The sequence below is a fragment of the Crocodylus porosus genome, unplaced genomic scaffold (assembly GCF_001723895.1).
Source record: "Crocodylus porosus isolate Cpor-Errol unplaced genomic scaffold, CroPor_comp1, whole genome shotgun sequence".
NCBI classification, from domain to species: domain Eukaryota; kingdom Metazoa; phylum Chordata; order Crocodylia; family Crocodylidae; genus Crocodylus; species Crocodylus porosus.
In genome coordinates, this window is record NW_017728909.1 from 34,006,854 (window position 1) to 34,033,395 (window position 26,542).

General features: G+C 41.2%; 1 protein-coding gene across 1 annotated transcript in view; it reads left to right on the forward strand.

Annotated features, from left to right (window-relative positions):
- ITGA1 (integrin subunit alpha 1) overlaps positions 1-26,542 on the forward strand; it is a 125,427-nt gene that overhangs the window by 29,148 nt on the left and 69,737 nt on the right. Inside the window, exons 2-6 of the mRNA XM_019532041.1 lie at positions 10,078-10,198; positions 14,868-14,980; positions 15,912-16,000; positions 16,095-16,209; positions 16,858-16,985. Of these exons, the coding sequence (XP_019387586.1) occupies positions 10,078-10,198; positions 14,868-14,980; positions 15,912-16,000; positions 16,095-16,209; positions 16,858-16,985 (566 nt within the window). The remainder of the gene's footprint in view (positions 1-10,077; positions 10,199-14,867; positions 14,981-15,911; positions 16,001-16,094; positions 16,210-16,857; positions 16,986-26,542) is intronic.

Genomic DNA, 26,542 nt, shown 5'->3' on the forward strand with positions numbered 1-26,542 from the left:
CCCCCCTCCACAACCCAGGGACCACTCCACCTGCCAGCAGCTCACCCTCCCCTTCCCGCCGGAGAGGCAAGTAAGTCAGTGGGGTGTGGGCATGACATAGGGGTTTAATCAGCCCTAAATTGACATGGTGTTATTTAAAACCCACCACGTCAATTTAGGGCCCCCATTTTGTCTATACATGCCCTATGGAACTGGTTTATGTGCAGAGTTTTGTTCTTTTACAGGTTTAAACCAGTTTCTGATCACTGAAACTAGTTTTTGTGTAACTTCTGTCCCTAGCCTTACAAGGTAACGATCTTATTTCCTTATCATCATAAACTACGGTACAAGGCACTCAAAAATGTGATTATAGCCTTGTAAAATGGGACACCCACCCAATTGTCACTTAATTATTAATTATTATTTTATAAGATGTACTCTTCTGCAAGTCTATAGGCCTTAAAACCATCCTCAGAGCACTGCTTGATGTATTATGTGTTACACAAAATATTGTAGCAGTATATTTTCCTTCAATAAGCTTTTGACTGAATGTGTATATGCTATACAGTGTTTTAATTGTCATTGTAAATTTCTCTGTCTTCTTTTATGACACACAATCACAGGTAGAGAGATACTGTATTTCCTTATCTGCTTTTTTAAAATCTACTAATATTTTTCATTTGTGCACATGGATCTGTTTGTCTGCTTTGTTTTTTATTTTTTATTGAATCTTATTTACTTTTTTATTAAATACTCTTTGTTACCAATTTCTTTTTACAAAATATGAAATCTAAAGCTTCTGGTAGGAATCTGCGTAAAGACAGATCTCTTTATATATCTCTTTGATCTTCAAGGTGTGAAATAAGCTAATTATGGTACTGACCACAAGTTGTTCAGGAGGAAGATGGGTATGTAGTCAGTATATGGTAAATGCAAATTGTTCTGCATATTGTTGATTAATCAATAGTCAAGGGCACCTAGAGTGGTTGATGTGTGAAAATTCAAAGCTGTGCATCAGATGTTGTGCTGCTGTCCTGGCTATGCATCGGTCTGTTCTGAGGAAATCTTTAGAGATGGAGACGCTACATAAAGAGACATCAGCAGTACATGAGATAGTGCACAGGACATTGAGAGGAAAGCAGTTCTCTGCAGCTGAACACAGGGGTGTTTAAACAGGAAAATAACTGTTAATGTTGGCTACATAAGAAGCTACATGTTACTCTGGCTTCCTATAGGGACAAAATGTGCTTATCTGTTCCTAACAGGTGTGATGTGTGATTGCAGGCTCCTTTGTAAGAACGATCATATAACTCACTGGCTAGTTCACAAGGATAATCAGAAGCCACAAATTGTGCTTTAGTCAGTACTTTCTATGGTATCCCCTCCTGCTCCACTGAGCAGATTGATCCTGGGATCCCATGTCTCAGTTCGGTGCTTGTGTCTTTTTTTCAGGATGTGCTTGCAAAGTGTCGAATTTTCAGTGTACCTACTTATGTTATCTAACCAACCACAGAACAGTGATGTCTCAATTTTGGTTTTAAAAAATTATGAAAAAATAACCGTCATTAAAGACACCAGTCAAAGTGTATCATGCTTTTTTCTCCCTCTTTCATAAAACTCCACGATTTCTGAAATTGCCCTGAAACTCTCATGATTTTTTCCCACTGATCCTGCCAATAGTCTTTTTATCTACACCACTGCTAGAAGCCAATGAGAACATGTACATTTTAGACAGAAATTAAAGCCAAGCTTTTGAAAGCAAATAGGCTAAATACAGCTAGTATGAAGTATGGTATCTTCACAGTATGATATCTTTCTCTAAATATTTTGAGATAGTATGTAATTGTGTCTGTATTGAAGCTTTGTGTACGTCAAGGGTCAGCAATCCCCGGCACATGTGCTGAGCATGGCATGCAAGGCCATTTTGCTTGGCACACCACCGCCTACCCAGGCTCTAAGCAGCTGCTGCCAGCCATGGAGGGCAGGCTGCGCCCAGCAGGTGGCTGAGAGGCTGCAAGCCCTGCTGCAAGCAGGCTGGGCTCTGTGGGAGGGCTGCAATTGGGAGGCTGCAAACAGCTGCTCCAGGCTCTGGCATGTCGGCACTCCAGCACCTTCCAAAGTAGACATTGTGGTTTTTTCAGCACTCCAGCCAAAAACTATTGCCCACCCCAAGATGCTTCTCAGGAAAAAGTATCCCTTCTCCAAATAAGGAGTGGTCTATGCGCTCTGAGATATGAAGTTGCAGATTCCTTTGAGCAATATCTTACTGGCAGCTAACGTATATTTAGGAAAAACTGCATTCTTCGATAATTTAAAGGTAAAAATGAAGAAAATTTCCAGCAAATGGATGCTGATAGCTAAGGTTAGCAGGGACCCATGGGGAGGGAGAAAATAATTGTTCTTCACAGTAGTGAGAGTAGTCCAGCCGTTTTTCTAGGTTGCGTACGTTCCTGTTAGCTTCATGAGTCTGTGTGTACCAGTTAAACTCATGGAAAGCCATGTGTAAAATAGACTGTAGAATAGGACAGTGGTAATATATTTCATATCACTAAGCATTTTAGGATCTGATCCGAAGCCTACTGAAATAATTAACTAGAGTGGCTTTGAATCAAGTCCTCTCTAAAACTACTGTAAATATATGCATATAATATGTTATATAATATAGGTGACTTTTATATATATATGTATATATATAGGTGACTTTAATTATATACTATAATATTGTATGGTATATGGGTGAATATATACAGAAATGCATATAATATAATATAAGTGACTTTAAATATATCTTAATATAGGGATGACAGCAAAAAACATACTTCAGTTAAGAAAGTGTGTCAAGGGACAGTTTGTTTGGAGGCAATTGTAGGAAGGAAGTATAGAGAGTAGTAAGAAAGGAAGAACAAAGTTCAGTGAAAAAAGTAGAAAAACCAGATCAGTAAGGAGACAGGATAAGGAGGAATGCAGGGTCTGAGACACAGAATAGAGGAAAATGAGACCAGATACTTAAGCAGGAGTGTGATACTATGGAAATATCATCCCCAGTGTTATGCAGCACTGAGTCTAAATGATGTTTTATTTTGTTAATTTAAATAGATTATGTCCTAGTATAGGATTTATCCAGCAGAAATGGAGTCAGATGCGGCACACTTTGCAACTCTTTCAAGGAAAGCAGTGGAAGCCCTAGCCATGAAAATAGTTAAAACAAAGCATGGGAAAATGTGCTATAAGGAATAGTTTGGATTGTCAGGGGACTGTATCAACTGCCAGATGCTAAGAGAGCCAAATTCAATCCTGCTGCAACTATTGCAATTAAAGCTATAAAATCATGAATAAATAGTCTTTCTCTTTCCTAGTTCCTGCAATTCTATTATTCTGTAAAATAGGAACTATAAGTATATTCTGCATTTAAAAAGAAGCACTTTCTTCCAGTGAGCTAAACAATACTTTACAAGTAGTAGCGGTTTAAACTTAACGATACGTCTATGAGGTGTTCTCATTTTATAGCGGGGCCATTGAGACATGAGATGTTCATAGCTTACCCATGGCCATAGAACCAAATTAGTGACGTAACTAATTCAAGGAAGAAGGAGCAGAGAGAAAAATATGGGTATTCTGCCAGCACTTGGCAGCAATGTTGAAGCCAGACCCAGCTGCCAGCACTTGGCAGCGATCTTTGGAACTCTGATCTCTGGCCAGCACCTTCCCTGCCCGGGAGCCATGTGCCCAGTGCAGGGGCAACATGTGCCAGCTCCCTCCTTCCCCACCCTGTCTCCTTGTACCAGGGCTGCCCCTGCCTCTGCCAGCAATGCCCAGTGCCCTGCTGCTCCAGCCCTGCCCCTGCCAGCAACGCCTAGTGCCCTGTGCTCCTGCTGGCCATAATGCTGGCCCGAACAGTCCCCACTTCCTTCCTCCCACCCAGGGCTCAAGAGAGCTGTGCACCCACCAGCATGGGCCAGGGCACCAGCTGCAGGATGCCCTACCCAACCCCTTCCTCTTGCACTCCCTGCTCCAGCCTGCTTGCCCCACCACCCATACACCCCCTGCTTTCCCCCAGCACCACTTTTGGGCCAGACACTTGTTTGAAACAGAAAAAAGCTTTATGATACTCTCAACCCCACCCTACCCCAACTTTGCCCTCAACAAACAGTGTCCTTCCACCTCCCTCTCCACCTACCCATAATAAAAAACCTGCTTATATAGAGAGCATCCCAACCCCGGAGAAGGAGAGGCAGCCAGCCAGGAGCTCTGGGGCTAGGCTCAGGCCGGTCCCCCCAGTGGCTGGGCAGAGCCAGCATTATAGTTAGTGCCAGGTCGGATGTACATGCACGTTAATGCGCTTTAACTAATCATTTGCAGGTACCAAATTTAGGTGCAATTAGCATAATTTCACCATCTTTAATGTGCATTAAGGGCACATGAGTGTAGATGCATGCCCATAATGCGCATTAATGCGTCTCATGTGCACGCGCCCATTGGGAATTTCTTGAGTAAGGAACTACTCTATATCTGAAAGGATGGGGCCAAATTGTACTAACGTTTTAATGAAAGGAGTTTTTGCCAAGTAGATTTTTTTCAGCATTTTCTTCTTTTCTTCCCCTCTGATAGAATTCTACTTTCAAACACAGCCCAGACCTGCAATCTGAATGAAAATGAAATTTTTCTGATGATTAAAAACATGGCTGTTGTACTTCTAAGCCCCTAGGAGCCACGTGCTCCTCATGGTGCACCAGGCTCACTGTGGGCTGTCCACCCACCACATAGTGGCATCGGCACTTACCACCAATGTGGCATGTGGGCATGATCCTCCGCTGCTGCAGAATGTATGCAAGAGCAATTCCCCACATCCTTCTTGAAGTGTGAGGTCCACAACTGGATGCAGTACTCCACTGAGGCCTTACCAGTGCCAAATATACCCGTAGACTCTCCTCATAGGGCCTGCCCTGCTGCCCCCGATCATGCGAGTGGCCTTCCTCTGGACCCTCTCCATGTTGTCCACACCCCTCTTGTAGTGCAGCGCCTAGAACTGGATGCAGTACTCCAGCTGCAGCCTGAACTGTGTCTCATAGAAGGGGAGGATCACCTCCTTGGACCTGCTTGGGATGCATCTGTGGATGCATGACAAGGTATGGTTGGCCTTCCTGACCGTGTCCCCACACTGTTGGCCCATGTTCATTTTGGCATCAGTGATGACTCCAAGATCCTTTTCTGCCTCTGCACTGATGAGAAGGGAGTTCCCCAGCCTGTAGGTATGGTGCTGGTTGTTCCTCCCCAGGTGCAGTACCCTGCACTTGTCAGTGTTGAAACCCATCCTGTTCTCATCCCCCCACCCTTGTAACCTGTCCAGGTCCGATTGCAGCCTATTCCTCCCTTCTAGCTTGCCCACTTCTCCCCACATCTTAGTGTCATCTGTGAATTTGAACAGGGTGCTTTTTACCCCTTGTCCAAGTCACTGATGAAGATGTTGAACAGTGCAGGCCCTAGGACCGAACGCTGCGGAACCTCACTGCCCACATCACTCCAGGTCGAATAAGACCCATCCACCACCGCTGTCTGGGTGCAGTCCTCCAGCCAATTATTGACCCATCTGACTGTGTAGGTATTGACATCACAGTCTCCTACTTTTTTAATGAGAATGGGGTGAGAGACAGTGTTGAAGGCCTTCCTAAAGTTCAGAAAGACTACATCTACCGCAACACCTGCGTCCAATAGTTTTGTGACCTGGTCATAGAAGGCCACCAGGTTGGTCTGACAGGACCTGCCTCTAATGAACCCATGTTAGTTGCCCCTAAACATAATCTCCCCTGCTGGCCCCTCATGGACATGCGCAAGGATAATTCTCTCAAAAAGCTTACCCAGGACTGAGGTAAGACTAATAGGCCTGTAGTTTCCTGGGTCCTCCTTCCTCCCTTTTTTCAAAATGGGAACTACATTGTCCCTTTTCCAGTCCTCTGGCACATCAGCAGAACACCATGAGTGCTCGTAAAACCGTGCCATGCGTCCTGTAATGACTTCTGCTAATTCTCTCAGCACTCTGAAGTGGAGATCATCAGGACCTGCTGATTTAAATACGGACGTCCCTCCAGAAGTTCCCTGACTAGGTCCTCTCTGACCCTAGGCCTGGGTGTGCCTCCCCTAGGACCTACGGGATTCCCAGTAGAGGGGGATGATCTGGTCCCTGCTCAGAAAAGTGAAGGCAAAGAAATTGTTAAATAAGTTACCTTTGTTGTCTGGTGCGACGACTAGATTTCCTAGTGTGTCCTGCAGAGGCCCCACCTTACCCGGTACCTTCTTTTTACCCCCTATATATTTAAAAAAGGACTTCTTGTTGTCCTTGATCCAGGTAGCTAGTCTCAGTTCCATCTCCGCCTTGGCCTTCCTGACTGCCCCCCTACAGTCCTGAGCAACAGAGCTATAGTTCTCCCTGGTGATGGCCCCTCCCCTCCTTTTTAGCTAGGAGACATTCTTGGATGCTTTTGGTGAGCCACGGGGGCTTTTGTGCCCTCTTTCCGCCTTTGATCTGTGTTGGGATTACCTTTCTTTGGGCTTCGAGGATCATTTCCTTAAGGAACGACCACTCTTCTTGGACACCCAATTCCCCTCCCCCCCGGGACCTCAATGTCTCCCTAACTATTCTTCTAACCTCATTGAAATCCACCCTCCTGAAGTCCAGGGCTGCTGCCTTGCTGCAAGCCTTTACCACCTTGCACTGGATGGTGAATTCTAGCAGGCGATGATTGCTGTCACCCAGGTGGTAGAGCACCCGCAGACCCCTCACCAAGTTGTCGCCTGTGGCCACAACCAGATCCAACAAGGCATCTCCCCTGATGGGGCTGTGCACCTCCTGGGTTAGGTGGATGTCCTGTATCTCAGCTAGGAACCTACGTGAGCAGTCAGACCTGGCTGACTGCTCTTCCCAGCAGATGTCTGGAAAGTTTAGGTCACCCATGATGATCACGTCCTTTGACCTAACTGCCTCCGTGAGCTGACTTAAGAAGTCCCTGTCTAGCTTTTCCCCTGAGTTGTGTGGTCTGTAGTAGACCCCCATCATTAAGTCCCTTCCCCCTCAACCTCCTTGTATTCTAACCTGGAGCACTTCAGTGTGCCCTTCCTCTGACCCAGTGCTACTCATTGAGGATGTGTATTTCTCCTTGATGTAGCGCGCCACACCCCCACCTTTCCTCCCTGTCCTATCCCTCCTGTACAGCCTATAGCCCCTGATATTCACCGCCCAGTCATGCATTCGGTCCCACCATGTTTCGGTGAGCCCCACTATGTCTGGGTTGGTGTTATCTAGCAGGAGGGTAAGTTCCTCCTGCTTTTTCCCCATAGTACGAGCATTAGTGTAGAGGCATTTGAGGCCTCCTGAAGATGCATGCACTGCCCTCCTAATCCCAGTACTACCTGGGCCCATGTTGCTTACCTGGGTATTTGTTCTGTTTGTCATCAGTCTAGGCTGTGCTGTTTTTGTGGGTGACACTTGGTTTAGTGGTCCAAAGCTTCCTCCGCCCTCATGTTTCCCTTCCCCAACGAGATGTTAAACAATACCAGACCCAGGACAGACCCCTAGGAACTCCACTTGATACTCCTCTTACCTAGACATTTAACCACTCTTCATTAAGCAAGATGTATCCACATTACAGTACGTTCATCTAGTCTGTATTTCCTTAGTTTGATCATGAGAATCTCACAGGACATGGTGTCAAAAGCTGCACTAAAGTTGAGGTGTATCCCATCCACTACTTCCCCACCCCCACCGCAACTGTCACTGCCAGTGATAGTTATTGAAACAAGTGTTTTATTCAGATTGATCCTAATGAAAAAGGGTATGTTTTGTGAACGCTCATTTTACATTAGGAATGCCCAGGTGGCCCCAGTGAAAATGATTATAAACCAAGATCCATTATAATATCAGTTTACCAACAGATTAAGAAATTTATATAATAAAAATTACTTTTTTACATGGATAGACATAAAATCATGAGAGCTGAAGAACTGTTCTGTAATGGAAGAAGAATAACTGTTTCTAAATATAGCTCTGGTAGTATGTGAGAAAAAAAACACTCTGACATATAGCAAGGAAATGTTAAATAAATAACACAAAGGATAAAGGAAGGCCCCTGAAGAATCTCACAGTTTAAATAAAAAATTACCCACTAGAGGCGACTTTGTATCCATCTCTCAATTCTATGCTTACTAGTTTGTCTAACTTTAATGCTAGCTTGGCTTCTACTGCCTCACATGCTTCATTCCCCATTTCTAGAAGTATGTGATTCTCTTTGTGCTTCCAGATAATACTCCCTCCTTACCATCCACTTGACATAATGGAGCTAAGGATCATTTTCAATAGTTTCACTGGTGAACTTATATGGGAGTTTGTGCTTAGCTATAATGCTACTGCAGAGCTCCAACAGATCAGCCACAATGTGCGTTTGAAGAACTAGCACCTCAGACATACTAAAGCTAGGTACAGAAGTTCAGGGAGGTTAGTGGTAGGTTTGATTACATTAAAAAGGAAAATCTAACTTAGTTCACCCAAGTGCAGACCTTACACTTAGATTGACCTAACTAGGGACCTAAGTGCAACCTCTACACAAGTCCAGGAAGTTTAGATTGGTCTTAAGAATGGCCAAGCTGATCTAAATTAACCCTATCTCCAAAGTAATCTAATTAAGATTGGGTTCAGTGATACTGACTAACTGAACTTCTGCACAGTTCCCAGTGCAGCCCCAGACCTGGGAAAGCCCGATCGCTGGCCTCAGCCCCAGTGCTATGCTTTTCCTACCCTCACCCCCAACATGAGGCTGTTTTTAGCTCCCTGGCCTTTCGCCCCATGCTCAGGTGGACAACCCTTCCCACCCAGCACATCAGTCAGCCTCCCCCTGCAAGGCTGCCAATTCCCCACATCCCAAGGGCACATTTCTAGTGCCAGTTTTACTTGCATTCACCAATTCCAGGAGTCAACCAAACTAAGTCAGGGTGGAGGGAGGAGCAGTTGTCTGGGGATGGACAACAAAAAATAACCCCTGGTTCAGGTTGGGGGGAAGAGAGCCTCCAATCCTTTCAAGCCTGCTAGCCTCTCTAATCTCACCAAACTGTTGTGGACCCCACAACCCCCCCGTGAACCCCACTAGCCCCCCAATCCCTCCATGCCCCCTGTGAACCCCACTTGCCCCACCAATCCTGCCAAACCCTCCTAGTCCTCACCAACTCCCCAGTGGACCATCTTGCCCCCCCAATTTTTCAACCCCTACCCCCTCTTGCCCTCCCAATTTCCCTAAATTTCCCCAGTAGCCTCCTCCTCCCCTTCCAACTTACCTTAGATTGGGTGGCAGTTTTTAAGTCAATCTAACCTCCCCAAATGTTGGTATATACCCTAAATGTAACATATGTAAAGCCTTAAATATTAGACAATAAATACATGTGAAAATCCAAACTTCTACCTGTGTCTTGTGATAACTGAGATATTCATCAGCAATTTTTGTTGCAGCCACTTTTAATTTATTTCCTTTTATGAAAGTCGTTTCATATTCCAAAATAAACTAATTGAGATTCTATAGTATACCACAGTCTCCTACTGAAAAACAACCTCTGGACAGAGAAATGAATCTAAATATCCCAGGAGTCTTTAAAATGTGACTCCAGCTTTGGTAAACATAAGATATTTCTAGTTTTCCCAAACTTCCTTACCTATCCTTCCCCTTATCTGGAGTTGTTTAAAACCATCCCTCAAGAATCCAACCTGTTCTCCAGTTCAAGAATGAATATTTCTCTTTTATTCAGTTAATTCTGCAGTGCCAAATGTTTGGGAGAAAATCACAAGTACACTTTGTTTAGAAGCTAATCAATTTTCATAGAGGAAAGTTATGAAACGTATCATGAAACAAAGTTGAAATTTAAGTGAGTGTCTCAGTTTAAGATATTATTTCCACTGTCAAAATGACTCTTTCACTGTAATAGCTGCCTCCAGCAATGACTCCAGTAATGTCCATTTTTAATCAAAGTTGTAACAGAATCTTGCTTTATTCATTACTAATCTTTATATTTGTGTGTGTAGCAATATAATAATGTAGGTTATATTTCATTTGACTTTTACAGTTCTGATTCACTTCAGTGCATCCTTCAATGTTGATGTGAAAAATGCAATGAGTTTTAATGGCCCCGTAGAGGATATGTTTGGGTATACTGTTCAACAATATGAAAATGAAGAAGGAAAATGGTAAGCTTGTTTTTTTGTTTTGGAATCATCTACAAGTTGTTAAGTACTTAGTGCCTGAAATAAGGTGTATTAAAAGTGTTGAGTAGTTATAAGTATTTCCTGTATTTTGATTAATAATTTCAATAACTAAAAGCCAACTTGCATCTTTCTTAGTCCTGTGAAGTATTTCCCTAACTCATGAGTCTCTCTAAAGAAACCTGCATAGATAAGTGCCTTCATATTCGGGGATTCCCAAGTGAGTGAATCCTCTTCATTTGATGATCAGGCAGCTTATGCAAGAATACCTGACTGGGTCGTGCAAGTCAGGTATTCTTAAAAAAAGGGGTTATGTCATGCCTGCTATTCACTCAGTTAAATGCATCATCACTGGAGGTGATTATTTTCACTTAAATAAACTTCATTATACAATTGTTTCTAAAGGGCTCTGTCACTGATTGATTTTTGCCTATCTTGAAAGACTTCCAGTTTAAAATAGCACTGTGCACTGTCTACCTTTCTTTTTCAGTTGTCAGTGTTGATTTTGATGAGTGTATTGGTGTTTGGGGTTTTGAGTTACCTGTTCAGCCTCCATTCCTGGAATTATACTCTGAAACATTTATAGCTGTATTTGCTTCTTCATAATGATGCTGTTTTGGGTGTTCCATTGAACTGACAATGCTATGGAAAAGGTTAGATTTCCTCTTCCCTGATAATGGGATACAGAGTAAAAGAGTATTTTTGACTCCTCTGTGACCACATCTACACATGCATTAAGGTGCTTTTCCTAATGTGCATTAAATTTAAAGTGAGGTACTAAACAAATGTCCATTAGGTTGCCTTAATGCACAGTAACAAAAAAGTGCTGTGTAATCCTCGGTAGCCTATTTTATTGCACTTTAATACAATAGCATGTTTTTTTTATGTGACGCTTTAATGCACAGTGAAATATGCTACTGCTCATTAAAGTGCACATGTAGACGTCCCCTATGTCTACTTGAAAAGTGATTAATCCATCTCTCCACCTGTAGTGACACAAAAATACTCACTTCTTTTGACAATTATGACTCTTTCTATGCTGGTCATTCCTTGAGAGATTGAATTACAAGTTGAATTCAACTTGTAGGCTCAGGAATTGGGAATTCTAAAGCATTTACCATTTTATGCAGGTTTCCCTTTTTTACAAAATGGCTTCCTTAGAAGTTTAAAATTTCTGCACTGTTCACTACAGTCTAGCAGTTGATAGCCCCTGGGCCATAGATATTTTCTGCTAGATTATACAATCATTAGGCGATGCCTGCCCTAGTCCTATACATAAAGTATACAATAGCTCCAGGCCTGCTATCAATGAATTTATATACAAGATTGTGAATTACTAGACTTTACTAGACTCGCTAGAGAATGTTTACTTCAATGACATTGAGAAATCTGCTTTTTAAATGTTATGCCTTGATATTCTCACTTGTGAGTTCTTTAAATATAAATATGCAATAAGGTCAATGACAAATCAACGGTATTCTTCCTAGATCTGAACTGGATCATCAGGAAATGTTATGTATCTCAGAAGCTGGGATTTTGGCAGATATGCTCATTAGAGAGAGTGCATAGTAAAAAATATAAGGCACAGATGTACATTCTTTTAATGGCTGGAAAAAGGCATTCCTTGGATTTGAACGTCCTCAAAGATCTAGTTAAGAAATAGAAATGGAAGTGGCATAGACATTTGTGTAGGCCATGTTCATTTAGAGTTCATATTCATCATTTTGCAGTGTTTCTGCTATACTTATTCATTTTTAAATAGACTGTTGGTTGGCCCCAGCATGCCATAAAGAAGAGAAAATAAACTGACTTCTGACTATAAATAAGTTCACAAAGTTTAATGATATGTTAAAAGAGATGAAACTCTCATTAGAAACCAAAGTGTTCATAGTAATGAGTTCCCTGTAAGCTTGTCTGCAAATGTCTGTCAAGAAAAAAACCACAAAATCTTCTACAGAAGCACCAGTGCAGTCAGATGGCCTTTGAAACCATTTAGCAAAGTTCTTACAATTACCATTTCAAGTTATGTTCAACATTGCTAAAGAGAAAAGAACCCAGGGCACAACTAGCCAAGTTATGATGAATGGTGTCAAGCACACGCAGTTCCACTGAAGTAAGTGGAAATCAAGAGGGCTTAAAATTGTGCAGGTCCTGCTTCTGAAGATTTGTTATGTAAACTACATACAATGTGATATACAGTATGGCATGAAGGGAAACATCATCCTAATCCAAGATGTATTCAGAGTATTTTATTTTGCATAAAAAGTTATTTACTAGACTAAAATTTTGAATCTAATGGGTGCATCTACATGAGACGTTACATTACCGTAGCAATGAGCTGCAACGACATAGCATCCACGGGCACACACCATGACACCAGTGCTACTGCAAGATAGCAATGAACTACTGTGCAGTAACTCATTGCTACTGCACAGTAGGGTTGGAAATGACCTGTGTACCACTGGGACTGTGCAGTAACAACTGCGCAGTCAGAGGCATGTGTAGATGTGCCCAGTATGTATTCATTTGATTTATATTCATATTTGTTTGTTTTAGGGGTGGGTTATGTATTAACTTTGCATTTGTAAAATTCTGTGAAAATAACCTCTCTTGCCAAATTATTTCTATTTTTTATCCATACACTTTTAAATATACTAATGTAAACATTCCTCTCCTAAGCTAAGCAGCTGATCTTGTTATGGTTAAGGATGACCTATATCAAGATCAAAGTGCTGTTTTTGGCAAGTGTACCACAGCAAATAAATAGACCAAAAAACACTGTCCTGTTTAAAAAATATTAAAAGCTGGTATTTTATCTGTTTCTATACATTTCCAGCAATTTTCTATGGATTCTAAATTAGGTGTGGGTTATTTCTTCTGAGTTAAATGATTTTTCAGTCATAGAACACTACTGTTTAACAATCAGTCCTTGTTATGTAGTGCTGGGACTATTTAGCATAACTCATGAAGATTTGCAGACAAAAAATTAGTCTATCTCTAGAGAAAACAATCTCTCACTTTCACTGAACACTATATATGGATTTAAGGGGTGAATGTTAATTGCTAAAGTTCATAAGAGATATCATGTGGAGCATTCCAGTGTTATACATACAGATTTGATTATATGAAACTCTGAGAATTTGTCGTTAAAACTGTGAAATTTTATAATAATGTATGTGCCGTAATGTTATAATGTCTACATTACCATTAGTTTTGTAAATACTGAGAGAAACTGTCTTCTTTAACACTTGCTTAAATTACCATATTTTCTTGCACACAGGATGCCTGCAAACAAAACATGCATCTTGTTTTTGGAAGGCAGAATACAGAAAAAATATTCTTCTAGAGTCACGGCCAAATCTGTGACATAGAGTAAGTCCTCCTCCTAACAAAGAAGGAATGCCAGGAAGTGTGGCATTCAGGAGAAAGTCTGGGTGAGGCAGCAGGATGTTCCTGGTGTGGTTGGAAGTTCCTGGTACTCAGTCATCCAGATTGAGTCACACTTCCAGGACACTCTTTGTTTTCAGGTGGACTGACTCTGTCTCACAAGATTAGGCCCCAGATCCTTGCAACAACAGTAGCAAAACTTATTTCTTTCCTGTAAGCAGTTCTTTAGGTAAGCTCTTGTAAACAAAATGTTGCTGCCATATCACAAGCCTCACCAAGATACCGCCAGCAGCTCACTTGCTTCTACCACCAGTGCTAAGCGAGTAAATACAGCTGTGGCAGAGTTAACACAGGACTCTACCCCTTCAGTTTGCTGAGCCAAGTGAGTGGCAACCATTTTGGCAGCTGTATAGCATCCATGCTGTTTCCAGGCTTGCTGCTTTTCTGACAAAGAAAAGAGCTTCCCTGCTTAAGATGTGCCCCCCAGTTTGGGGTAGCTGATTTTTGTGGGGGAAAGATGTTGTATATGAGAAAATACGTAAGGCAAGGGTTAGCAATCTCCAGCCCCTGAAGAGATTGGATCTGGCCTATAGAGGGTGGAAAGGAAGAAATGACAAGTGTGGGAGGGGAGGGGGAATCAGCAGTGCACAGCAGTGAGGTCACCTTTTACACCCTGCACTATACATTCCTCTGCTTCATGCCACCAGTCCCATCCACAGCACCCTGGCCATCCTGCAGACCGTGCTCATCCTGGCCACTGATCGCCATCACCATTGGCTGCAGGACTTGGCAGCAGTCATTGGTGATAGCAAGAAAAGCCTGCAGTAGGGGTGTCAAGGCACAAAATAGGGAGGCTGCAGAAGAGATCAGCAGCACGTGGTAATGGTTAGGTTGCAAGTGGTGGCCTGCCATTTGTAAAAAGTTGCTGATGCTTAAGTCACAGCTAATCCCTTGGATACTTAGAAGGATCTTTCACTTTGTAATCCATTGGAAATTAAATGTTGTGTTTATTTTTAAACTATTAAAGGTGAAGAGAAAAAATTAATAGGGTTTTCCTGTATTTTTTAAATGACTTTTTAATCTTATCCATCTAAGTTGCCCATCTATTTTTACTTGGTATATTCTATTTTGCCTCCTCACAGTATGTATACTTGTACAGTTGTTTCTGTTCTCTTCTGTGATCTTTCTTATGGAGCAGAAGACAACACAGGTAGTTTTTTATTTGATGAAAAAAACTGAAGAAAATATAACTTGTTTTCATTTCCAGGGTCTTAATTGGTTCTCCATTAGTTGGCCAGCCCAAGAAGAGAACAGGAGATGTCTATAAATGCCGTGTTGGAAATGGCAATCAATCACCTTGCATAAAACTGAATCTACCAGGTATAAAAAAAATAAAATGGCAACAGGAAAGGTCTTATGGAGATGACATATTGGGAAATTTATAGCTAAAACTTGAATTAAAATAGCTTACAAGAAAGCTAGTGAATTTACACAGCTAAATGCCTCATGACAATGAAATAGGATGCTTTTGAGATTGATGTTACTCATTTGAATATTAGTGACTGCTTTACAAACACACTGATCCACCTGGTACTAATTGATCTGGACTGGCAGTTCCTGTGGAAAGATAGGCAGGTAAATCAGGTCTTCATTCAAAGTCCATTGAAACTAATGTGAGTCTTCTGCAATATTTTAATAGTTTTTGGATGAGACCCTTTCTGGTGAGCGTTGTTGGTCTCAGGGATACAGAGCTGAAGCACATTAATGTGGCAGTCTTGGTAAATAGGTAAATCTCCACCATTCTTTGGCTAGATTCAAGAATACTTGATATCAACAGGAAGAGAGTTATTTGAAAGTTGAGTTTTGCCAGATGAATAATCTCATTAACTTTTTTGCTGTTCTTTTCACTGAAATGCTGGCAGGTCCAGGGTGAATTTCAGAATAAAATGCTATACATTTATAACAGCAGAATTATATATGACATAAATTTGTTTGTTCTAATTAACAGAACTGTGTAAATAGTAATCTCCTGCCTTCATCACATCGTTATTTCTACATCCTTTTGCAGTTCAAGAAAACTATTTGAGACGATGACCCAGACAAACTTTCTGGGATGGAATCCAGTCTTTGAAATTTTTTTCTTGTTCACTACAAGCCTAATAACTATTCATGGGGGAGGAAGAGTGCTATTCTGCTTGATGGAACCAAAAAGTGTTTTGTTTTAAAAGCTGGAAGCTTTGTACTAGCAGACATATTATTTAACATCTTGTTTTCACATTTCCAAATAGTTGACATTTTGATCTATTTATAGCTGATACTTCAGTACCTAACGTCATGGAAATAAAAGAGAACATGACCCTTGGAACAACTTTAGTGACTAACCCAAAAGGAGGCTTTTTGGTAAGAAAATAATTAAATTCCTGAAGAATAATAAAGAATATAAACTTCCCAGAATTGTCATTATCTCACTTTCAACACTTTTTGTGTCTTAAAGGCATGTGGACCACTTTATGCTTATAAATGTGGACATTTGCACTACACAACTGGCATCTGTTCTAATGTCAGCTCTACATTTCAAGTTGTAAATGCCATTGCACCATCTGTACAAGGTATGCATACCACGGGAATGTTTTGTGTTTAAAAGTATGAAGCTTTGAGCAAGACAAATGTATACACACAGGCATACTGAAAAGCACGAACTACATTTCCTAGTTACCAGCATTACCAAATTAAGTAAATGTTTTCATTGTCAGTATATAACCTAACTTCTGGCTACTCTTGGAATTAATTTTTGCATAAACAATCTTTAGAGTGCTATGTAATGTCCAAACATAATGGCTAAAAATAGTTATTCTGCCTTTTCTTATGGGCAAAAGAGTCTTCTCGAATAATAAAGCATGTTATTGGAACTTTGTATAAGCCTAAACTGATAAAATTACAGAATCTTAAAGACACATTGTAATGCAAAATCTGGAGTAGAAACGTGTGGTGTTGGAATATTAGGGGTTTACTAATAATAGTCCCAATCCTATAAACATTTTAGCTTGTGTGTAACTTTCTACATGCAAGTAGGTCCATTGATTATAATATGAAGTACTGTGTTAAATGTATTGACTATCAGATTATTGTAGGCATGCCTTTTCAAAGACACTCTTAAATATTCTGTGACTGTTATTAATAATGACACTGTTTGGGTTGTATTATTATATCTTTGACACTTGTTTGTAACAGTTGTCAACTGGCAATTTTTGTTGTAGAGTGTAAGACCCAACTGGATATTGTCATTGTTCTTGACGGTTCCAACAGCATTCACCCGTGGAAGAGTGTCACAGAATTTTTAGACAGTCTTTTGAAAAATATGGATATTGGCCCACAGCAAACACAGGTAAAGTGACAGTGGTTTTGTTCTGTTTAGTTCTGCAGAAAAATAATCCTTAAATAAAATAAAATGATAGCCATAGTGAATACAATTAGCTTATTACAATAAAGAAGTAAAATAAAACAATCAAATGCCAACTTTTGTGTTCTCAGAGTATCCTGTTTTCTGTCAGTGTTTTTTAGGGCCTGATTCTGCATTTGGTGGCTTACAAGTGACTGCTGTTCCCTTGCAGCGTATCTCTATGGATAATAAAGCATGATCAAAACCTAGGGCATGGGTGGATAGCACATTTATGCTAGTATAAAAAATAGCAGACAAAAGATGCAGACTTCTAAGACAGCAGAGAATTACCCCTTGAAGAATCAAGGGTAAAAATGCTACTTGTATAAGTTACACTGGTTCGGGTTTTAACTCTCAATATCCATCATAGAGAAACAACAGCTAACCTAAAATAAATGCATGTCTATCCATCCGTTATCCCAGTGTAATTTCCATAGTCTACAAAACTAATGTACAAAACACTACAGCATGTCTTTGTATGTTCATGACCTTGGATTTTAAGTTCATTGAGGTCTGCAGATTGTCTTAATAGTTCTGCACCATAGTGCTGAGCATGTGGCTAATTCTAACAACATTTAATAATCATAATGTTTGACTGGTAAACAAAACACTCTATTACTGGAAATGGTTATATTTATATAATAAAACAGAGAGGGCCAAATCACCAGCTGGTAAAAATCAGCCTAGCTCCATCAAAGTTAATAAACTTCACTCGGTTATGCAAGCTGAGGATTTGACATATATTTTGCAGTCTGGTGAACACAGGAAGTAAATAGCATAGCTGCTCAGAACACACAGGACAACGTAAAGCAGACACAGAGGCAGACAGGAAAGCAGAAGTCTGCTATTTTATAAACATTCAACTGGAGTGGAAAAATCTAACTCTCCCCAAATTATCAAGCATTTGTTTGGGGCTCTTGAGATATCAAATAACATTCAGGCCAAATGACCAGTATTAGGGGTTGCCCCCCCTTCAGCCTAACCAAGTTCTAGCCCAGCTTTCAGTCCTCCCAGCTTGCTTCTATGAGGGGGAATGCTGAGAAAGGGTATCAGATCTCCTCCTCTTATTCCAGGACAATTGGGCCAGTCAGTTATCTCCAGTGTCTCACATTTACCTCCAAGAGCTGGTTCCTTTGACCCTCTGACCTACAAGATGTAATCAAATTAAAAACTCATTTTTATACTGACAACTGTTCAATCGTGTCTTTTAAACCTAAACCCACAGGCCCTCAGACACAACGAGAAAGGTGAATACTCCATGTTTTTGCCACAAAAGAAAAAAATTCTTTCCTGATCTTCAAATGTGTTAATCACTTGGACACATGGCATCTTCAAAATATTTTCAAGCTGTACTGCCATTATAAGCCAAGCAGGGTAGGGCACCAACAGAAGCACAATGGCTGTTGCCCCATGTCCTAAGGACTTTGCATATAGGAAGGGGAAAGATTTGAGAAGCAATCCACTCTCCTTCCTTGAATCATCAGCAGCCTCCTACTCCTTACACATTATTTCCTAAAAGCCATTTTTTCATAGGGCCTTGGGAAAATTGCAGAACATTTCCTGCATATGGTATTAAACGTGTGGAATTTAAGGGAAGAGAACCAAAAATCAAGAGTTAAAAATATGTTCACTGGGATATGGTCAGTAGATCTGTGGGAAAATGCTCAGCAGAGCTAGCCTTAGGGAAAATGGTACCCTGGGTAAATTTGTGTTTTGGTGCCCCCCGCTTCACAAAGTCAGTGGTGCGGGCAGAAGCAGGCAAGCAGAGGCCCGGGTTGCTGTCTGGTGGGGAAGTGGAGCAGCATGGTGCACCAGGCAAGCAGATGCTGCTGCTGTGTGGGAGCAAGGCAGGCAGACTGGAGCAGGCACCACCTTGCCTGCATGTATGTAGCTGGGCTCCTCCTAAGCAGTGGCTAGATGCAGGGGGTGGGCTGGGCTGGGCTGGGAACTGCTCCTTCTGCTTAAGGCAGGGATCAGGCAGGGTGGGGCAGGAGGAGAACGCTGCTGGGTGCAGGCTGCTCACACATGTGTGTTTGGCACCCCCCAGATCATAGTGCCTTGGATGGTCACTTACATTGCCCACCTCTAAGGCCAGCTTTGGTGCTCAAAATAAAATGATGGAGGCAACTAAACCAATAAAATCAAATCCAAGCAAACTATTTGAAATATTACAACTAAAGAAAAAATAAAGCCTTGTGATTTAAAAGAAAAACAGGTTTCATAGAAAATTAAGGGGGTTGTGTAGTCCACCTCCCTGCTCAAAGCAGAACCAGCGCCAACTAGATCATCCCAGCCAAGGTTTTGTCTAGCCTAGTCTTAAAAAATCTCCAAGGATAGAGCTTCTACAACCTCGCTGGGTAAACTGTTCCCGTGCTTTATTACCCTCCTAGTGAGAAGATTTTTCCTATAACTACCCTAAACATCCCTTGCTGCAATGTGTGACCATTGCTCCTTGTTTTGTCATCTGTCACCACTGAAAGCAGTCTAACTCCATCCTCTTCTGAACCATCCTTCAGGTAGTTGAAGGCTACTATTAAATCTCTCCCCCCCACTTCAGTCTTCTCTTCTTCAGACTAAATAAGCTCAGTTCCCTCAGCCTTTCCTCAGAAATCATGTTCCCCAGCCCCCCTAAGCATATTCTTTGCTCTTCACTGGACTCTGTCCAATTTGTCCACTTCTTTTCTGTAGCAGGGAGCCCAAGACTGGACACAGTACTCCAGTTGTGACCTAACCAGTGCCAAATGGAGGAGAATGATCACTTCCCTTGATCTGCTGGCAGTGTTCCTACCGGTGCAGCTCAGTATGCTGCTAGCCTTCTTCACAACAAGGTCATACTCTTGGCTCATATTCAGCTTCTTGTCCACTGTAACCTCCAGGTCCTTTTCTGCAGAGCTGCTGTTTAGCCAGGCAGTCCACAGCCTGTACCAGTACATGGGATTGTTTTGTCCTAAGTGCATGACTTTGCACCTGTCCTTTTGAACCTCACAAAATTTCTTTTGGTTCAATTCTCCAATTTGTTGAGGTCTTTGAATCCTAGCCCTATCCTTCTGCATATCTCCTACTCCCTGGAGCCTGGTGTCATCTTCAGACTTGCTGAGGGTGCACTCCATTCCGTCTTCCAGGTTGTTGATGAACATATAACAAAACCAGGCCCAGGGTCCAGTCCGCTTGATACTGGTTGCCAGCTAGACATTGAGCCATGATTACTACCATTTGAACCTGACAATCTAGCCAGTTTTCTATCCACCTTATAGTCCATTCATCCAACAGATACTTTCTTATCTAGGTCAACCACATGTCCTGGCTTAGCCAAGACAGTCCCGGATTTCAAAGGCTGCTTTTGGCTGGCTGTTCAGAAGATGGGTGTCCCGGAAATTCAGGGGGATGGGTCTCAGTCTGGCCAGAAGTCAGAGCAATGCAGAGCACCTTGCAGGTGGGCAGAAAAGCTCCACTGCCTGCCCAGCGCACCGCCGCACCTCACCAACTTGTGAAAGCATGGGGGATGGAGAGGGGTGAGGGCAGGTAATGTCCCTGGATTAATTTTCCAGATATGCAGAATTTCTTCATGGTCAGCCTGTTCTTAGCTTGCTTTCAAGTATGTTGTGAGAGACCATATGAAAAGCCATGCTGAAAAGCATGGTATGTCATGTCCACTGGTCTCCTGCATCCACAGAGCCAGTCATTTTATCATAGAAGGCAATCAGGTTGGTCAGGCATGACTTGCTCTTGGTGAATCCATGCTGACTGTTCCTAATCACCTTCTTCTCCTCCAAGTGGTTAGAAATTGATTTCTTGAGGACCTGCTCCATGATTTTTTCAGTATCTGAGGTGAGGTTGACCAGTCTGTACTTCCACAAATCCTCCTTCTTCCCTTTCTTAAAGATGGGCACTATATTTGCCTTTTTCTAATTGTCAGAGACCTCTCCTGACCACCACAGTTTTATAAAATAATGGCTAGCAGCTCTGCAATCGCATCAGCCAACTGCCTTAGCACTAGGGCTGTGTGAAACGGCACCATTCCATTTCACCTTGAGTTTCAACGGTTTTACAGAGCAGCATTCTGTTTTAAATTTCATTTAGATTCGAAACAGCTGGTCCGTTCCATTCTGTCAAAATGGAAAGGCTATTTAGACACTGTTTCAACGTTTCACTGGGGGTGGGAAGGCAGCCTAGCTGGGCTGACTCTCTGCCCCAGGCACGACCTAGCACGGGGGATGCGGAGTCAATCCAGCTGAGCTGATCCCCTGTCCCCTGCCAGATCTTGTGCTGAGGATGGGAAGTCAGCCCAGCTGGACTGACTTCCCATCCCCAGCGCTATGGTTGAAACATTTCAACTTGCAAAACATTTCATAAATGGTTCATAGATGATTCATAGATGTAGGGTCAGCAGAGACCTACATAGATCATCAAATCTGACCCCCTACCTGGGACTAGCATCGTTTTGTTTCAAGGCTATTTCAACGGCCTTTGTTTCATTTTGATTTTGCTGTTTCGACCTTGAAATGAGTCGCAAAGTGTCAAAGCGAAATAGCCGGCAAAATTTCACACAGCCATACTTGGCACCGTTGGGTGCATCACATGCAGCCCCATGGACTTGTACATGTCTAGCATTTCTATATAGTCCCTAACCCGTTCTTTCACCACTGTCAGCTGCTCACCTTCTCCCCAAACCGTGCTGCCAGGTACAGTGCTGCTCTCCAACTTGTCATCTACTATTACATTCCCCACCAATTCTTCCCTGTTTGTGAGCAGCAGCTCAAGAAGAGTACAGCCTCTAATTGGCCTTTCCAACACCTGCACCATGAAATTGTTCCCAAAACTCTCCAAAAACTTCCTGGATTTCGTATGCACTGCTGTATTGCCCTCCCAGCAGATATCAGGGGGATTGAAGTCCCCCATGAGAACCAGGGCCTGTGATTGGGAAACTTGTGCTAGTTGTTTGAAGTAAGCTTCATCCAGTTCATCCTCCTGGTCTGGTGGTCTATAGCAGACACCCACTGTAATATTACCCTTTCAAGGAATCCAAAATAGAAGCGCCCATATCTCTATTGCTTCCCTATTCCTGTATGAGGAGAGGGGATGTTTGATCTTAGGGCAAGAAAAAACAATCTTGGGGTCCCAGGTGGAGGGTTGATGGGGGTGACAGGCTTGGCTATATTTATCCCCTCCCCTGATCCAGCTTGCATATAGAATGGTATAAGGAGGAAAGGGGCTATGGGAAGAGATGAGAATCTAAACCACGGGTCCCATTTTCCCTAAGGATGATTCTGCTGAGCAGTAAAAAGTCCAGGTTAATACTTATGTCAAACCAGTGCATCATAATTAAGATGAAAAACTGGTCTTTACTGTATATTTTTGTACAAGATGCAAGTTTTAAAATGTTGTTAGACATAAATTCCATAAATTATCCAAAATCATATTCTGAATTTCTGCTTGGGAGTTATGGGATCTTTCCTTATTCATGTTTATCTCCTCCATGTAAAAGGTCATCAATTTATGCCAAGAGGAGATTTTAAATAACACTCCTCCCTTCCCATTTTAGACTGATATTTGAAAACAAAACCCAGCAGATTCAGGTGCAAAGTGCCTGAGTTCATTGCATTTGTTTTTCCCACAAGAACTTCCTCCTTGTCCCTTTTTTCCCCTTTATTTGGCCAGACCACTCAGCAGAGTTTCTCAGGCTTCTAAGCTATACATCAGACACCCAGTGTATGTTTCCCAGTGGAGCCTCAGATGTTCATCTCAAAAGCAGTCCAGCTGGCTCAATTCAAAGGAGCACAATTATCTCTACAGTAGCTGATGATAGAAGCAGCTGAAATAAAGAGAAATGTGTTTTTCTCCTTTGAAGTTTGGTCATTTAAGAGACACTCATAAGATTATGTGGCAAAATCTCCAAGTGAAATGTCAGGCAGAAGGCAAGGCAGGGGGGCATATTAGAGACAAGTTCAGAGAAGTGTGAGCTCTCAAAGGCAACAGCTAGTGCTCAGATGCTAATACTAGTAGAAGCTGACAAAGTAGTCTCTTGCCTGGGAAAGCTCATGCCTTTCTAAAACAGTTACTCTCTAAGGTGCCACAGTGCCTTGCCTTCTGCCTGATTTGCGACTAGCGGAGCTAGCCACCTCTCTACTCATAAAGTGAATTTTAGCTCCTTATTGCCAGTCAGCAGAGCTCCTTATTTTGGTTGCTTCTTCTGAAGGAGAAATGAAGGGAAATATTGGAAAAAGAAATGGAATATGGATGAGAGGGATAAGAAAGGTCATGAAAAGGGAAAATTGGAAGGAAAAAAAGCAGTTAAAATGTGAAAGAGGCTCAAAAATTGCTGCAAAGCAAAGAGACTATAATATAAATTTTAATAGAACACTTTTAACATCTTAAATAAAGTAGTAAAAGCATCATTGCCTCTTCCATACAAGTCCTTTTTATCCTTTAGTACTTCCTGTGGTAAAAGGCTATACAAAATAGGGACAAATATTTTTTAATTTTTAATTTAAACAATAGCACCATAATACAATAGCATCAAAAGAAGCTTGAACATGTTTTATTATTGCATTAATTCGTGCTCAAATAGCTGTAGGAGTTGGCCTATGCTTCATGATGTCCCCAAAGGACTGTAGTCAGTGGACTAATAAAACACACCATGCGATATCTTAATGATCACTTTTATCTCCAAAAGAATGAAAGTACATTAAATGCAGAAAAATATTGAGGCATTAAGAAGCTTCAGTAGGAAGAAAGGCTTTCACAAGGGCTTAGAAGTCATTTTTGTTTGACTTCATACCAGAGCTAGACCAAACATGATGTCATGGAATAAATCAGACTTTGTTGTAAATGGTTCTATGTATGTTAAAATGGACCATCTGTTAATGCTTCCAAGCCTTTTTCTGTTTTTCTCTCACTTTAATTAGATTAAGTATAACCAGTAATTTTATGCTGTTTTCTCTCCCTCCTCCACATCCCAGTGGGAAATGTCCCAGTATTTCATTGCTTTCAATGAACTGATTTTACTTCTATTGTTGTAAATAATACAATTGTTTTGGTTTATCATTTGTTGAGACAGCCAACATATTTATTTTAAACAAAGAACTGTTTTTGGTTATAGAAAGAATAACAGTGCATATTCCCGTCAAAAATGTTGTGTCTTAAAATAGCATGATTCTTCTCCTTGCATGTTATTTCTGAAAAGACTTAAGGAAAATTAAAGAACTGTTCCCTCACATGGTATAAAATGCATGGAATGTAAAGGAAGAGAACCAAAAATCAAGAATTAAAAAGATGTTCAGTAGGATATGGTCAGTAGATCTGGGGAAAATGTTAAACATTCTGTGACAGCAAAGAGTTGTCACTCCAACTAATAAGCACTCACCTCCCAGAATTCAATTAAATCTGACCTATCAAGACTCCTGGTACATATAAGATCATGTAAGACTCCTATAGCAAAAGCATCTTATTTAAAATGATATGTTTGATTCTGTCATTATATTGAACAGTATAATATTTTCCTTATCTCTCCTCTAAAAAACACCAAATTGTCGCTGGCAGAGGTAGTGAAGGCTTGCAATATAATGTGCTAGGTGATGGGTGTGTTCAGAAACTGCTTCGGGAAGGAGTCTGCAAAACTCCATGGCTGTCATATTCACCATCCACACCCTGCTCTACAAGCTGAATGCCCTGCTGTTTTGTGCTGTACCATCAGTGCACCCAGTGTAGTTCTCAGAAACAAAGAGTAAATGTTTTCATCATATGTTCTCAGTATACAGTTGCCAAGAGAGGATATGTAGGGGAAACCATGATTAGGGACATGTGTTTTTGTTTGTTTATTTTTTAAATGGCAAAAACAAATTCCTTGATTCCTCATTCCTCTTCTCTGCAAAATGATATGCCCTGGCATACAGGGGACACACCAGAAGTGAGGGGTATATAAGCAACTGCTAACTACTGTTCAGCTTCCCTGATCCTGAGAATTAGGGGCACCTTTGTATTGATCATAGTCATCAATAATAGTTCACTATGTGGTATTCCATATGCATAGGTTTGCAGGGGTACAGAGTGCTGTAAGCACACTCCTTCAGGGCTCTCACATGCCTGTGGCAGTTTCCCTGAACCAAAGGATCAAATGCATAGGAGTTTGTCTTTTGTACCATCTTACAAAACTAATCTGCTTAGGTATTTCTTTGAACACAAGGAAATTCACAGCTAATGGTTTCAGATTCTGCGTCTCTCTGACTGCTTAAACTACAGCTTCCTGGAGGTTTGATCCACACTGGCATATAAGAATATACTCAAACATGAGATGGCCACACCTACATAAAATGCTGACTGTGCAGTAACTAGCATCATTGTGCAGTAGTATCCTCAAATGGCATTTTGTTGATGTTGACTATGTAGTAGCTTGTTACTACTGTGCAGTAACTCATTACTACTGCGCAGCAGTGTACATCACACTTTGTGCCATGCAATACTATTGCGCAGTAGTAACGAGCTACTGCACAGTCAGCATCTCATGTAGATGCAGCCACCATAACTTATTACATATTAGATTTCTTTAACAAGCTACATCATGATCCCTACATGCTGTGACTCCTTCAAGTGCATGAAGCAATGCAGGGAAAAGTTACAGTCTTTGTGGTCTATCACAGATTAATGGGAATTTTTTTTAGATCCCCTTTTTTAAATATTTACAGTCCATCGCCAGAACTAGTTTATAGGCATGAGTCAGATCATGGTTGAAGAGAATTAATTTATTGTTGGCTATCACACAATCATGGTAAGGCAGAGCTTCACTATGGATTTAAGATTCTAATCTAAGATAAAGAAATCACCTGATCCCTTTGATTTGGTACATTTCCCACACATGCTACATCATAGGCACACTGGTGGCAACTTCTTAAGAATTTCACTCTTCAAGTGCGTTAATCTTATACATAAACTAAACAAGAGAGGATCATTATTGAATTAACATCCTGCTCTTCAAAAAACCCCTGGACATTTGCTGAAAGAAGATCCCATTTTTGAGAAGCAATTAAAGATATCTTCCAAGGGATGAAAGTTTTCCTAATGATGAACTCACATTTTTTCTTCCTGTGAAAAAGCAAACAAATTTGTAATGCAGAAGTTAAATGGGATGCTAGGACTATGCTTTTATTATTATATGTCTTTCAGTGATAATGGATCAAGTGTAATTAATTATTACAGTCCTGGTGTTTATTTTTTTATCACAGTATAGGATATTTATCCCTTTCTTGCACTATTATTACAGGTTACTTTCTGATATTCAGTTTTGATATCAGTGAATGCCAGTAAACAAAACCTTTGCACAGACAGGGAGAAAGATTATGAAACTACCTCTTTCTAACGTCTATAAAGCAAACCTAAAACACACACTGAACTACCAATAAAATAATATGACTATATAAACATTATAGCAGTCTTATTGATCCTCAATACCTAAATGTTAGAGTGCTTTTAATAATAGATGAGTGAGATATAAATATGCCACATAATAG